Genomic DNA, 16,381 nt, shown 5'->3' with positions numbered 1-16,381 from the left:
CTTCCCTTCCTCTTTTCAGTGAGATTTTACGTCTTCCCCAGATTCTCTGACTAGAATAAAACAGGTTTTCCCAAGCCCTTCACACAGCTTTTGCTCTTCTGTCCAGTCTAGGTTTTGTTATTTTTAACCATAATGGAATTATGATTGCTTGGTGTACTTTGCAAAGGACAGCCCCACATACGTATATCAGGGTGAAGCTTTCTTTTTTCCTGACATATTCAGCCCCTAGTCATTATCCATTTCACATTTGGGCAGCTGACATCCCTGCCTAAAGTGCAATGCTTTGTTCTTGTCTTCCTTGAAACACATTTTAAAACACTATTCAGATCTGTGTTTATTGAAAGAGTAGCCCCAACTCTAGTATCTTAAATGAAATACAAATCTTTTCTACAGATATGGCAGGCACACTGTTAGTTGGAATTGGGCCAGATGTCTAATGGCAATCATTTCTCCAGTTATGTAGGGGCTTTTTAGGACAATCAGCAGCATGTTGTTTTTGTAATCTGGACCTTGTTGGTTGCTTCTCCTTTAATATCTCTAAAACAAAGGCACAGAGGAAAATCCCAGTATGAATATTGACTATACATTTAGTTTTCTATTTGGTACCCATGCTGCAAGTATTCCACCATTGACACAGTGGTGGCATATATCCTATGAAAGAAGTTTATGTGCAACTATCCAGATATAATCATGCAGCCAAGTACTAAAATCTGCTTTTTGCTGGTAGGCTCCTCCCTGCCACCTCATTGTTCTGGTCTTTGTCATTTTGCCCTTAAACACATGATCTCTCTTCCTTTTTTCAAGATGTGTGACAGTATTTATATCTCAGCTACATATGCACAGCACATTAGTCAGCTAAGGGTTTTGCACAGTGCTCTACAAAGAATGTCAGTTAGATCTGGGCCTTGCTTCATTTACGCCTGCTCATGAGTGGCCCTGCAAGACCTGAACTCACAGTGATTTGACTGAAGACCTGTACTTCTGGGGCACATCTAAAGTCAGAATTATATAAATCAACATAAATATGCACTTGATCTTGGTGCATCTGAGCTAACAATTACAACATTTGCAATATGTCTAGACGCTAATGGACTTGCCTGTTTGTTTTTATTAATTATTCCTCCCTTCTCCCCCCCCGATTTTATTGCAGCTTTCTTCATAACAAAAGTTCTGGAATAGTATCCTTGCCAGTTCCTGTCCTCAGAGCACATCAGCTGGACAGCAGTTCTTCCAAAGCCCAATACTCCTTTTGATAACTCAGACATCTAATATATACTTCTTAATGGCTGAGAGGGGTCTGGGGGCTCTTGAACACATCTCACATGGTCTTGGCTACTTTCCAATTATCTTAACTACTTTTCACTGACAACTTTATAGCTTTCTGCAGAAGCTGGCTAGACTACACAAGTTTTCAGCTGAAATACTTCATGAGTAAGAATTTAACTCTCTCAGATGTGGGAGAGTTCTCCCAGATTTTGAGGGACATATTGCCCTCGATGTATTTCTATGTGTTTTTGTCTTATTATTTATTCTCTGCACCAATTTTCCTCTTTCCATGTCGGTTTTTTTTTTTTTTAATGTTCATTTGGTTTGGAAGCTAGCTAGCAAGAATAACAACTGACAGGCTGAGTAAAGCTTTATAAAATTAATCAGGGAGTAAAACAAGTTGAAATGAAACAGAAGAAAGCCACAAGGGAAAAGTTTCACTTAATGTAAGTTTAGATGCAAATTGATTAAAAAGAGAGTTCTTAAGGGAAAGTGAGATCTCATAATTCTTGATTACATCTGCCTTTTGCCACTGGCTGCTATTGCAACAGCAAAAGAAACACCCTCAATTTCTTTTTCAATCACTGCTGATAGGAAGTGATCAGGCTGCAGGGAACAGTCTTGTGTTGGGGAAAGTCTCCCTTTGTTTGGGTCTGTGTGTCCCTACCTTCTTTTAAATTATCTCTTGTGGTCCCTAGAAACACTACTGGCACACTTGCTGTCTTCTGCCATTGCTGTTCTTTGTCCATCTGTTATTTACATGACATAACGTTTCTAATAATAATCTGAAGTAATCTTTGCATATGACCTCAGCAAGCTCTCACTGCTCAGCATCAAGTGTTACAACAATGGTATGAACCCAGCTAGAGGTGACTGACCATCCCTCCCTCTGGCTGCCTTACTGTTCTTCCAGGGTGCAGATAACCTTCCTTTAACCCTGGAGCAGAGAGCATTGCAGAAGAGTGGTCTTTTGTGTTTTGCAATCGAACACCGAATAAAGGACTTATCTAAGGATGCTCAGGATCCAGGAATGAACAGACCTAATTCAATCCAGATCTCCCAAGTCTCAGCCAGTGCTTCAAAAGCAAGTTTTTCTCATTTCCCTATCTAAGTATTTCTTTACTTCACAAGGTCATTTCTGTTCCACACGTTGTTTAGCATAAAAAAGATAAATTTGCCATCTGGCTGCATTCTGGCTTCCATGGAAGGGAGGAAGGAATGAACCAGGACTTGCTAAAATCAAGCACAGAGCAGCTGGGCATTGATGACTTCAGCCTACTGACTTGAAGGGCACCCACTAATGTTGCAGAAAAGCTGTTGCTCTTGTAGAATTCCCAATGACCTCCATCCTCCAGGTACTTTAGAGGGTTTGCATAGTTGTTAGTCATTACTGAAACTCATGCCCATCTGCTCTTGCCAAAACTGTTGTATAATTAAAGAAATTGCATAAGCCCACCAGGTGGTGAATTTGGCTAAATCCTTCACCACAGACCCCAGAAGTACCTTTCTCTTTCTGCATCATTGTGTGATGGTTGGAAAAATTGTGGATCTGTGAAAGACTTCAGCTGAGCTGTGCAAAAGTAACCTCTGCACATGATCTCAAAGCTGGTTTTGTAACTCAGGCTCTCAAGAATTGCTACATAAATAAGCAAATCACGGATAAGTTGTCCAATACAACAAATACACAAACTTCCCACTATGGTGTGTTTTCTTTTTTTTTCTTTTTCTTTTTTTTTCTAGTGCAGATATTTCTGCCTTGCCCTTCTTCACAAACAATTTCTCATATAAGACCCATTTAAACATCTGAAGCACTTCTTCTCAGTGAACGTTTCACACTTTTAAGGAGGTAATACACTAGGCAGGAGACAGGCCACTTTTTTACCAGGCACTGTAAAACTTTTACTGCAGATAACTACAGAGAAAAAAAGGATTTAAAATTGTCTGTAGACAAAATAAAAAAATTGTATTAGTGATTAAATGAGAATAGAAGTATATACAAATGTTTAATAGAAGAAGATTAAGAATTGCAGCTCATGTCTTCCTTTTAGTATATGATACTTCAATGTGTAATTTAGAGAAGCCAAGTGAGATTTTTAGAATATACTGAAAAATTCTAACTCTAGAAATGAGAGAGAGACTATTTACAAGCATATGTAGTGACAGGACAAGGGGGAATGTCTTCAAACTGAAAGAGAGTAGGTTTAGGTTAGATAATAGGAAGAAATTCTTTACTGTGAGGGTAGTGAGACACTGGCACAGGTTGTCCAGGGGAGTTCTGGATGCCTCATCCCTGGAAGTGACCAGGCTGGACAGGGCATTGAGTAACATGGTCCAGTGGAAGGTGCTCCTGTCCATGGCAGGGGGTTGGAACAAGATGATCTTTGATGTCTCTTCGAACACAAACCATTCTATGATTCTACAATGTTTATTAGTAGAAGATGTCAAAAAATCTGTAGAAAAAGATAGGAATGAACTCCTCACAGACTGGTGTGTGTTGTGTTTTGAGCACAACCCTGCTTCATTAAAAATACAGCTTTGTATGTTTCCTAAAGGAAGTGGTTGCATTTCATACAGTTTCCTTTATGGTTTATGGGCCAGAAAGACTGGCTTTAAAGAAGTGTCACCCCATTAATGGATTTCTGTCAGCTTGCATAACCCCTGTACATCACTGCTAAGTGCAGCTATTTTTATCAAGCCATTGACTTGACAGCTGTATTTCACTGTTTTTTGCAAAACAATGTAGAGAGAATTGCCTTGCTGTAAAGGATCTCTACTGCTTTAAGGAATGGCTCTCAATGGAGGAGAACTCTCAGAAGGGGATTTACAAGCCAGGGCTGATGCTGCTCACTCTTCCTGAATGCAATAGGCTGCCCAGCCTGCACCAGAATCCCAGCTCCTGCACCCACATCCCTTTCTTTGGTAAGGTGGCACAGGCTGCTTTGGTAAGGTGGCACAGTCTGCTGACTTGTCCAGAGACCTGTGTTCTTGATAAGGGAGAAGGGAAAGACAGGATCCGTAATTTACAACTAAAGTAAAAGGCAATGGTGGGTACTGTCCTGTCAGCACCTGTGCACGGAATTGTGACAGCTGCTTTGGCTGTTGGCCTCTCTTGTCCAACTGGGGTGTGGGAAAAATCCCTCAAGTAAATAAAGTCTGGATCTTTATTGAGAAGATAATAACAATCTCAAAAAATGGTCCTAATGATAGCAAAATTGCCACTCAGCTGCTTTTGCAAAGAAAAAAGCTGTTTAAGCACTGCTAGGGAGGGGACTTTTTCCTGTAACATGCTTCTAAGTAAGCATCCAGTAATACCACATCCTGGACAATCCCTCCTTACATCTTGTCTTATCTTTTTACAGATTTTAAGAAGGAGAACATAACCAGTAAGTAGTCTGCTCCAGACTTTTTGTTTTTAGAGGTGAACATGATATTCTTCATTGAAGCTGCCATTTGCACAGAATTTTTGTGTTTTCTGCTTGTCCTGTCTGGCTGAGTTCAGGTTATTATTGCTGGGGAATGTCTGGGTTTCCACATCCAAGGCATGGGGAAACACATTTCCAGCTCTTCAGAGGTTGGGGAGACCATGGGCTGGTAACTTTTTATGAGAGAGGCATGGTGGTTTTAGGTGGTACCCTTCCTTCCAGCTGTTTCCATTTCTTTCTACCCATTGCTTCTAGCTCTGCTCTACCCATATTTGTATTTCTGATACTGAGGTCATCCAAGCCTTATATGTTAACGACATGGTTACCTATGTCAGGCTGGCCTTGAAATACCTTAACCTTCCAGCATTCTCCTCAAATCACCTCTGAAGCCTGGCTGTTTCTTGTATGACCCTCCCATGACCAGTGGTGAGACCCAGACATCCCCTGCAGTACTGCCTTGACTTCTGTCAGGCTCCTGCCCTGCTGCTGCTCATGGCTGCAACGCGCACACCCAACTCTTCCACTCACATGCAACTGCAGTTTCAAGCTCAGCCACTGAACTTGCCTCTCTGGAAAAAGGAAGAATCTCTCTCCTGCTATTTGTTTAAGCAGGTGAGGTCTGCAGATTTAGCAGTGGCAGGCACCTTCTTCATACAGAGAGAGGGAAAGTTAAAACAAACCCAACAAAACCCAAAGTAAAATCAAGAATTTTGGGGAATATTCTTTCATGGAAAAACCTCGGCTCCACCTGACAACCCAAGCTCTAGGTGCCCAGTGATGCATACATGGAGAAAAGGGCTTCAGCACCTTGTGGGCCCAGTGCCTACAGCTTGCATGCGCAGCCATCCCTGCCCTGGTGGAGGGACCACAAGACAGGGGTGTCAGCATATGTGTGGAGCATTCATGGGATGGCTTCAGCCTCCCCACAGGTGTTTCAGTACATATCCTCTGTCTCCTGTGTATGCCTGACCTTTTTTTGTTCAGCTTCCACAGCGTTTTCCCAGAGTGGCATTGCACAGACATGCAATATTCAGTCATGAACCAGGAAAATATAACAGTAACATTTTAGCAATATATCCCCCTCTTTTTTACTTTAGAGCCACTGTTGTGTGCATGAGGGTTTGTTGAACATGAACTGAACTGTTTCCTAGCTTGCTATCAAATGATTCATTAATGCTCAGATGGACCAGCTATATTATTCCCTCTGTCCTCATTGTGGCAGGACAGTTTATGAAAGCATCTGCGTTTCCAGAGCATGAAGGATTCAGAGGTTGTTTCTCAGTGTTACTCTTGCACCTAGAGCTCTCCACACTGATCTTTCAAGGTGTCCCACTGACATTTATTTCAGATCTGTGCAGAACTCTTTTTCATGTTTATTACTAGCCATGTCATGAGGCATGTTTCAGGCACTGTTTTCCTTCCCTTTGAATGCAAAACAAACTGCTGGGCTCAGGCACACAAGTATATTCCAGGACACTTTAACAAAATGTTACATCTCTGCAGAGCTATAGGTGCTGGTTATGTAGGGGCTGCTATCTTGTTGCAGATGTGAGTCATAAATGCTATTTACATATCAGTCAAAGAAATCCACATCAGAGTATTTTACTTCGAATTTGTGATGGGTTTAAGTGTTCTCATAAAGTCCACATCATTACTCTACTGAAGTGTTTCGATGCCTTAGGGCTAAATGAACTAGATCCTTTGTTTAAGCTCGCTCACCTGGAGTTAACACTTTAAAGGCAGTGTTTCTACCTACTTGTGTGTAGTGTCTGCTACCTGGTAAAACTTCAGTAACTTGAGTCTATCATGATACATAACTGCAATCCTGAATGCAGTGGGTGATGCAAGAGGAAAACAGCAGATTGTCGTGATGGTGTGTTGACTATGGTCCTCCTACATGAGAAAGAGTACAATCTCCAGACACATAGCCTTGTGTCAAATTTGGGTCAACTCTTATGCAAAACTTTCAAGAAGATGAATAATATTTGCTTAAAAAATTATAATTTTAGAACATATCATGTTTCCTCTTGTTCTTCTTTTTTCCTGAGCTGCAAAGTTATGAACATAATAGAAAATAAAATTATGACAAAAGTATTTGCTGGTTTGTTAATTTGTCTACCAAGGCTAACAATTCAGTGCACCCTAATGTATGCCATCAATAGAATGTTAGCCTTGACTCAGCTGAATTTACAGAAGATTAGCTACTATGAGCTGAAATGCATAAGGCTGCATCTCCTCTGCTCTCTTTCTGCTTCCTAGATTATGCCAGCATGCATTAAACTCTCCCATGAGGACAGGTGCATGTGAGCACATACGTCCTATGAGGACATTTATGCATATTCCTGTAGTAAAATCTCAAGATTTTCTGTCTAATTTTTCTGCATCTGGAACAAGTCCTGTGTATGCAAAGTGACTACACTATCTTCATTATAAACAACAGTTTTATACTGATACTATTCCTTCAGGTCATAATTGAGATCATACTTCAGGGTAGGGTTTCCATCCATGCTGAAAACCATAGGCCGTTTCCAAATAATCAAAGAGGATAAGCACTGTACAGAAGAAGGAGGAGGGCAACTTTATGAATCCCAGTTCCCTGCTACCAATCTGAGGAACATGAGTGTCTTCCTGTTGGTGCCCCAGTAAGAATTCAGGCTGTGAATCACAGAACCAGTGCTGCAATTTGCTTTCTGCCTTGGTTTGGCTTGGATGGGTTCAGTGGGGTTCTGCCCTGCACTTTCTACATGGATGTGCTGTGAACTAGGTAGTTGCAGCTCAACCATCACAGGCACATAGCCTGTTTTCTCAGTCTGAGAGAGCTCCAGTGCCCTCTTTGAAGTTTTATCAGATTTGATCCTATGTATTGAGTGCAAAATCCATTAGAGTGTAAAGAGGAGGCTACCCTGCCTGTGTCATCTAGTCCTCTGTGTGCTTCAAATCTGATGCTGTCAGATGCTCTCATGTAATGACATCAAATTTATTCTTGTGAGTCTCTGCTGCAAGACATGGTCTAAAATGCCTTGATCCCATGCTTTTTTTTCCTCTCCCAGGGACTTGCTACAGTGGCAATGGCCGATTTTACCAGGGCACAGCCAACATCACAGCATCCGGGATTCCTTGCCAGAAGTGGAGTGATCAGGTGTGCATAAGTGTGAGATCCATCAAATGGAGAGCTGTGCTCGAGGTTTGCTTTTCCAAGGAGCTTCCCAAAGTCAGGCAGCCCAGTCTTATTGAAAGGGATGAGAAGGGCACAGGTTGCCTTCATTCTTGAGCTCACTGGCGTTTTACAACCTCATCATATTTCAATCTGCAAGTTCCGCTTCCTGTATCAAGATGCATTGTCTGTCATTTTGGCAGGTGACTGAAAGTCTGTTTCAAGAAAGGCTCTGTCTTGCTTCACTCCTTTGGGTGTTTTTTTTCATTTGTTTTACTAATAATAGCAGGCAAAATTATGCTGAAACACTAATACAATTTGCTTCCTCCCCCAAGGCTCCCCACTTGCACAGGAGGACTCCTCAGGTTTTCCCTGAGCTGTCTGATGCTGAGAATTACTGCCGCAATCCAGGAGGTGAGAACGAGCGTCCCTGGTGCTACACAAAGGATCCAGCTGTGACCTGGGAATACTGCAGTGTGTCTCCCTGTGGAGATGGTAGGCAACTGTAGTTTATAATTTCTACCACTGTGGTTGTTTTGTGGCCATTCAAGGTGTTGGCATCCTGTGTACACCAATCTGTTCTGTCTTCTGGATTCAGCTAGTTCTCGGTCTTCTCTTAGATTCACTCAGCATCTTTAACCAGAAGGTATAATGTGCCCCTTGAAGAGGGGAAAAGGAAGATGGGCAAATCGAGCAACTTGCCCTAGGTTATATAAATGCCAAAGGATGAAGTGAAATTTCCTGTGGTATTCTGAAAAATGGATTTGTCACACTGTTTAGAAGGTAGGGTTTCAGGCTGTTTTCCAAAATTGTTTAGTTTAGGGTGATTGTTTAAAATCATAAATAAAATGATGATAAATGAAGTAAATGAAGTAGGAATAACCACTCCCCCCCCCCCCCCGCCCCCCAATTTTAACTAAAAATAAACATAAAAGAGATGGAAACATCTTTGTTCTTTGATGCTGAAATTAAGTCTTCCTGTTATTTCTTGTTCAAAGAAAGACCAATTTTTGAAAGATATTTCATCCAAGATTCGCAGTTTCTGGATCTCAGTGCTTGGACATAAGACTGCACTTGGAAACTTCCTGCAAGGAGAACAGAGGTTCCATGGACATGAGTGACCACAAGTAATTTTCAGTTTAGCTGGCAATTAAGATGAAGAATTTAAATTTCTTTCTGTTCTCAATCATTGCATGCAGAGGGTAGCATTTTCTAGAATGTCTCAGAAAGTACTCAGGAGGTAGTTATGTGATTTTTTTCCCTTAATGACACAGCCAAGTGTGTTTTGAACTAGTTTTCCACATTTGCCCCATAAAGGCACTGAGATGCAAATTGTTGGGGGCAAGAGGATATTTCAAGAAAGTATCACTCTGTACTTACGTGGTCTTACACTCCTTCTTGGAGATTCCTTTCAGGACACATGATACATTGTGGTTTACACTGTACACCATTGATCTTTCCCACTGCAGACATTACTATATTTGAATACTGTAGACACAAGCAGATGTGACCCCCCCATCTGTGACTCTTGCAAATATTCTATACTAAAACTGTGTTGCCAGCTTAATAGGTCTTTACCAGATCTTGGATTTTCACATGTGGCAAGCACAAATGGGTTTTGCTTCCTGCAAACCAAGCTTCCCTAGTATGGTCCTCTCATGTGGTTGTATGGTTGTATCTGTAATGGCAGTAATTCTCAGGACAACAGGCCAGCTCTGTAAATTCCTCTTAGAGAAAGCTCTATAAACCAGCAGAGGCATAACCCTCTGATTTTATTTGCATTACAGCATTGTTATCGCTAGGAACAAGAAAACCAAGTGGAGACACTCTAAATCTTCCCCCTCCTCCTCCGTTTTCCCCTACGTACTCCATGACCGTTATCATCTCGATCATCTCCAGCTTTGCTCTGGTTGTGATCTTTGGCATTGTGACCCTGGTTTGCTGCCGTCAGCGAAAACAGTGGAAAAACAAAAAAAGGTAAAGCTTGGAACCTAATTTAGTGCAAGAAATTCTGCTTTGAAAAAGGGCTTTCTTGTTTCTGAGAGCAAAGTTCTGTGAACACCTCATAGGAGACAGCAGCCCTGCCTTTGCCTGTGGCAGCCCAGGGCAAGTTCTGTTGAACTCCTGTGCCAGAGCAGAAGATGACGTGGTGACTGGGGACATGGCATGACATCTTGCTGAAGGGCTCTTTCAATAGCCCTGCTGTACCTTCCTATTCCATCCTGAAAGAAATAAGCCCAGGAGGAGCAGTTATCTCCTGGCTGAGGCCTGTGCACACACTGACCAAAAATCACTCTGTTGTTTCAGAGAGTCAGAGACACCAACTCTCACCACTCTGCCCTCCGAGCTGCTCCTGGACCGGCTGCACCCCAACCCAATGTACCAACGCATGCCCCTTCTCCTCAATCCAAAATTGCTTAGCCTGGAGTATCCCAGGAACAATATTGAATATGTGAGAGATATTGGGGAAGGAGCATTTGGGAGAGTCTTCCAAGCCAGGTAAGCAGTCTCTGTGTGAATCTTCTTTATCTGGAGGTACTTGTGAAAAATTGGCATTGGAAATCATCCATCCACCCACCCGTCCATCCACTCAAATGCACGTATACCAAATGGTACACAACACTCAGGTACGAATGAATAATTGTTTTTGTTGTCCATTCCTATCTGTCAGTATTAAACTTTTGCCACAAATTACTCTTTTCTTCTACTCTCTAGTAGATGTAATGTCTTACTCACATACCAAAGTCTGGTGTAAAAGTTCAGCTAAATTTATCATCACTGTTTTTGCCAAGAGTACTGCCTGTGACATGTGACCTATTGTGAAATCCTTATGTTTCCCAGTATTTATGAATTGTAGTGTGTGGTGATCGCCATAATAATAGCAATACTGATCTATGTAATTACCACAGAAGTCATTGTGTCATGCTACAGTTCAGTCCTGAACAAATTTCAATTTGATTCAGTGACAATACCAAACCAAACCAAAAATCCCCTAAAAACCCGCCCCACATAGGCCAATAAGGGGTTTTTTTGTGTGTCTATGGTGTACCAACCTTAATGGGAAATGCACACCCAAGATTTGTGGATGCTTGTGGTCAAAAGGAACAGTAAAGGTCAGAGTATCTGCAAAAGTTACAAATTTTTATTAGTAAATTACACACCTGACATGGCAATAGCTATTTTATAGTCCCTCCTATATAAGACAGGGCAGTGGGTTTTGAATAAAGGGGTAGTGTGAAAAGGAAGGGAGAGAGAAAGATGGATTAAAGAGGGAGGGAGAGAAAGAAAGGAAGAAAGTAAAAAAAGGGAGATCAGCGGTCCTGGCTCCACCATCAATTCAGTTGACAGGAAGTTTAAGGTCTCGGGGCACATGTGTGCCCAGGCTTTCTGGGGGTGCCTTTTCATAGTAAAGTTTCTGTGCCCTGGAGCTAACTTTCTCACTTTCTATACAAGTGAGTTATCATGGGCAGCCCCTTCTTCCAGACCTTTCTGGAAACGGTTTGGGACTTCTGGGGGTCTTGGGTGTTTTTGATCCTCCCTTGCCTCTGTCCATTCCCACCTGCTTCTTGACCTCATTCCTGCATGTCTGCTGTGCGGTGTTGTGCTTATCTCCAGGAGCCAGAACAAGGACACTTGTCCCAGAAAAGTGTTGCCTTACCTCTGTATGGCCCTCTTCTCCAGCCGTAACAATCCTTGGTTGGCTCCATGGCTCTCTGGATATCAGTGTTTGAGTAACACACATAAGTTCCCTTATCTCTAGACTTCTACAGTGTCCCCTTTAGTTAGTTTCTCACTTTTTATTTTTGAAATTTGCAGCCATTGTTACCTGTTTTAAACTTAAGATATTAGATGACAGCCCCTAATATCATGGGAGGTGAGATTGTGCACTTCTACAAATGTGAAAAATCTTTAACTGATAACCCCAAAGAGGAGGAGGATGGAAGATGTTCAGTTTGTCTTGACAATCCATAATTTCTGCAAGACAATCTTTGGATAGTAATGGTTTCCTCGTAAAGTCCCATCCCCAAATTCCTGACAGAAAGTGTATAGGCTGCCTAGTTCCATGCTTAGTCAGCACAGTTATCTTTGTCCTTTGCAGTTAACAAGTATGGGACATGGCTGATTTTGTAGCTGTGTCTGGAGTTGTGTATGATGACCTCAAAAAAGCCCAGGGAAGGATCAGAGTCCCACCATGAGCCAAGATCTGCTCGGTGAAATGTGTCTGTTGACTGCAAAGGCGAAAGACTATCCTTGCAAAAAGCAGTCATAATGCAGATATTTGTCATGTTTATAGTTATGCTGTTGATGTACCTGCTAGAAAATGAGTTCCGTACAGGTTAAATGTGTTACAGCTGGGAAACAGTTTCAATAGCTGTGATGGATTTTTTTTCTAATGAAGAGATAAATTATTTCTAATGGAAGAAAAGCAGGCATATTTTTCTTTATTAGAAAGAGAGCTAAAAATAACAGAATTCAAAGGGCGCACAGTGGGATCATCACAGATGCTTAGCCTGTGATGGATTGTTAGCCTGCATGGCCAAACGCATCTGAGCTTGAAACAAGCAAAAGCTATAGGAACTGTGCAACAGCTGTGCTTGGGGCACTGCACACCAGGGACACAGGGCAGCGCTTGTCCCAGCCCCAGCACAGCCCTTGGGGTGTCCTGAGGTGCATCACCTTCCTGGTCATGCTGCAGGAGTCTTCACCTTGCTGTGGTGCATGAGCAGGGCAGGTGTTCTTCCTGCAAAGTGTCGCTTTGGCCCTGCTCTGGGAGCGTTAATACAACCTATGTGCTGCACAGACCTTTCTGAGCTGGAAATTACTTTCATGGATATCAAGCAAGACTTCTCAAAGGGCATTCAAATGTCACTAAAGTGCTGAGTTAAGCAAGTGCCAAAGTGGTGTAAAGAACTTTTATGTGGATTTCATCTACTCCAGCACTGCAATTTCTTTCAATTAAAACTTTTTGTTATTGTCAGTGGAAACTGAGAGAGAAAGACTTGGGAGAAAAAAAGAAAGCATCACATCTCATCTAGCATTTGCGAAGTGAAGAGTACCACATCCTGAGAGATGCCTGCTCTTTGCGGCTCAAGGAAGGAGCCACAGAAATATTGCTTCTGAGGGACCTCCTTTTTTTTTTATTACCATCTCTATCAAAAGTCCCTCCAAGGCTTTATAATTACTTATTGTAATTTTTGTAATTATTGTAATCCCTTATAATAAGCTACAGGCTGTGCACAGCTGGCATATCAGTACAGACTGCTGATCTAGTAGTAAAAGCTGTGTGTCCATCCAGGTTACTGAAACTATCGCAACTCAAATTATTGCCTTCCCATCTCAGAAGGATAAAATGTACTTTCCTGCATGTGTTAAATGGACATCTCAAGCTAAGTTTAGCAATCCTCTTACTTCTCCTGCTCTCATGTTTCTCCCTCTTCTGTAAACACAGCTCTGCACACAGTGCCAGCGATGACTTTGCCAGCTGGCTTGCTGTGAGCCCTGATTCAGTGTTTACTCACTCCTGGGTCAAGCAACATGTTAGGACAGGAAGTGTCTAGCTATCATTTACTAGCTTCTCCTGAAAGGCTGCTGTCTTCACCAGGAGCAGCTTCACACTTGGAATGATAAGGAAGTAACCATGCTTAAAACAAAATTCAGGGCTTGGCTCAGGTCTGTTCTAGCTGGGTCCTTGTGGCTGATTCTCCTCCTGGGAGGACCACGCTCAAGCCACCAGAGCACCAGCTCTGTGCAGTTCAGTGCAGACCAGCATGCCAGTTTTCTCCCAGAGCTGGAGCTGTGTGGTCCAGGCCAAGCCTGAAGATCAGCATTGCCTAAAAGCCTGGATGTGGAGTCTTTGCTAGTAGGCCAGTATGGAGTTTTTGCTAGTAGGGCAGTAGACCTACACTACAAATGTACAACTTGTTGTCCCTCCTTAGGGACAAGGCTGTCCTTATAGTTGGAGTTTCTTGACAGAAGTCTCCTCATCTCCTCTCCATCTGCAAAGGCTATTTCTTTGATATGCTGTCTCATATACAGCTGAAAAACAGTGTGGGTGTTAATTAAAAAAAACCGCCAACCTTCCCTTCCCCCTCTAAATGAGCCCCTGATGATTCAGAGCAGCCTCCTGCTCACAAATTAATTTAACCAAAGGATGGTAAAGGTAGGTTTCCACCAGATTCAGTGACTTTAACTGCATCATTTAATGGTCTAAGAGAACCCAACTGAGTTATGCTGAGCAAGATGGGGACAGGACAAAATCTCAAATACAGGTTCAAAATGCTCCTTGTTTTTTTACATCGTTACTGCTTTGGAAAGAAAACCTGACTGGGAACTTAAGTCAGGTGCTCTCTAGATAGGCTCAGGCTGAAATTCCTGAGTGTACCACTGGTTAGTTCTTTGAATAGCATGTACCTAAAAGCTGGTTGATGCCACTGGTGCACAAATATATTGGTGGTGAAGCAGGCAAGGACTGCTGCTCTCCACCCCGCGCACAAACAACGTAAATTTCTCTTCAGCTTTTAATTAATTGCAAGAGACATTACCCAAGGTAATTTCTTTTGATTCTTCCTAGTTCTAGAAGAGAATTAACCTATTTTTCAGAAAACACTCCCCTTTCTGGCCCTCCACCTGAATTCTCCAAGTTCAGAGGGAGCAGCTTCCCATGGCTCCCCTGCAGATTTGTGCAAAGACTGTCTTTAGGGCACAAAAGGGGTCCGCTTTGATAGCTGTCTGCCAAGACTTCAGACAGTCTCTGCCTCTGTGCCAGATCAGTGTGAGTTTTCCGGGTCTGATAAGAACTGTACTGAATCACCATGAGCTACCAAAGGTGAAATTTCTGGCTGTTGCATGAAGGCCAATTAAAAGGCTTTGTGCAGCTTAATCTCACTTGGTTACATTCAGGTTAGTTTACACATTACAGGATTCAGTGAAATTGGATGATTGGGCGTACCTCAGCCTGGGGTGAGTTTCTGTCTCCAAAGCCTGCAGGACTGAGCTCTGCCTGCCCCTGCTTTGGCACTGTGCTGGGTCTGCTAGTCAGGTATGAGTGGTAATCTGTGACACCATTTGGAAGAGACAAAGGCCTCTTATTTTTACTTTTAAATTCTCTACTGCTTTGTTCAGGCTGTTGCTGCTGGCTCTAGTGCTTAGACAGCAGGTGGTTGGTGCTCATACTCCTCCCCTCCCACTGGACTTGAAACTGCTGCCAGCACCAGGGAAAAGAAGGAGGACGTTGTGCTGTAATGGAGGCAGTAGCAGACAAGTGTGGGGTCTTATCCTCTGCTCTGGCATGCCAGACCTCCTTGCCTGAGTGTCTCAGCTGTGATCTGGCCACCTGTGATTCCTTTCTTGATGGACACCCTGCCATCCAGTGACATTTGACATTTACAGCATCCAAGTGCAACTGCTGCAACCACCATGCATCTGAATTAGAAGATAAGGAAACTGGAAGTTTGCTTTGGAAATTGGAATCTCCTCTAGCTGCTACTGAGCTATAAAATATAAAATGACCTGGCATTTGAGCAATGGGAGGGCAGTCAGACTGGTGCAGTAATGTGACACATAAATGGGCACCAGTCTCCACGGTCTCTGGCTGGCTACCTGTACGGAATGTGTTTTAGCTGCAAGGCCCCAGGGAAGAATTTGCACAGGAAACAAAATGTACGTCTGAGGTTTGGTGCATGTTTGAAGAGTGGAAAGTTACTCTTCTGCAGCAACAGCTACCCCTAAATCTTTGGCAAGCCCATCTAATTAAACTTGTTGAGGGTGCAGGGACCTGTGGATAAGAAAACAAATTTGTTGCTCTAAGTCAGGATTCTGTTTCCTAAGGATTTGTGTCTATAATCTTTAGCTGAAGATTCACCAGTGTAAAAACATGTATTTACACATTAGCTTGTTCTGCAGACAAAGCACAGGTTGCTTTGTCCCTTCTGTTCTGTCATGTGTTTCCACAAATCTTGTAGGAACAGAAACTGTTTTCTAGACCGCGGCTAAACCATATTAAATTCAGCTGAAATTAGCTAATGGTTTTATAACTTATTGAATCCCAGGTGCATACACATGCCACACACACACTCAGAGAACAGTGAAAAAAGACTATTTTCCTAAGAAAACCAAGGGAATATATTTACTGTAATTGTTACTTTCACTCTTACAGTAGCCAGATATACTGAAGTCACCATTGTGCCAGGTATGGGAAAGGAGATTCTTTCATCAATTTCATATAAAATGGGTTTATTTTTAACTCTGCTAAGCCCAGTCATTACACCCCAAAAGTGAATTGTTTGTACTGAAGAGTCCATCCTGTCCTCCAATAAGTTTATTATGTGATCTCCAGCCTAGGGATAGGTTGCTGCTTAGCAACACGTAATTAATTTATGTCTTCACCATTCATGGTAATGAGTCTGTAAGCCGCAAGACCAGTGATCAGAAAAAGCTATACTGAATTTAGTCCTGCCTGAACCAAACTAAATATCTCTATAATATGCAATGCATATTGCAGGCCCAAGAGATGAAACTGGGCTTTAAGGTTCCTTCTGTT

The 16,381-nt window shown here is 42.4% G+C and overlaps 1 protein-coding gene across 1 annotated transcript in view; it reads left to right on the top strand.

Annotated features, from left to right (window-relative positions):
* Nucleotides 1-16,381, top strand: part of MUSK (muscle associated receptor tyrosine kinase) — a gene marked incomplete at both ends in the record, with an annotated part of 53,992 nt that overhangs the window by 34,789 nt on the left and 2,822 nt on the right. The window contains 6 exons of the mRNA XM_082301146.1: nucleotides 4,010-4,185; nucleotides 4,626-4,649; nucleotides 7,739-7,827; nucleotides 8,178-8,337; nucleotides 9,630-9,819; nucleotides 10,150-10,341. Coding sequence (XP_082157272.1) covers nucleotides 4,010-4,185; nucleotides 4,626-4,649; nucleotides 7,739-7,827; nucleotides 8,178-8,337; nucleotides 9,630-9,819; nucleotides 10,150-10,341 — 831 coding nt within the window. The remainder of the gene's footprint in view (nucleotides 1-4,009; nucleotides 4,186-4,625; nucleotides 4,650-7,738; nucleotides 7,828-8,177; nucleotides 8,338-9,629; nucleotides 9,820-10,149; nucleotides 10,342-16,381) is intronic.

Source organism: Coloeus monedula, assembly GCF_965178545.1.
Source record: "Coloeus monedula genome assembly, chromosome: Z".
Classification (NCBI taxonomy): Eukaryota; Metazoa; Chordata; class Aves; order Passeriformes; family Corvidae; genus Coloeus; species Coloeus monedula.
The sequence above is the reverse complement of the archived record's forward strand: the minus strand, read 5'-3'. Positions and strand labels throughout refer to the sequence as shown.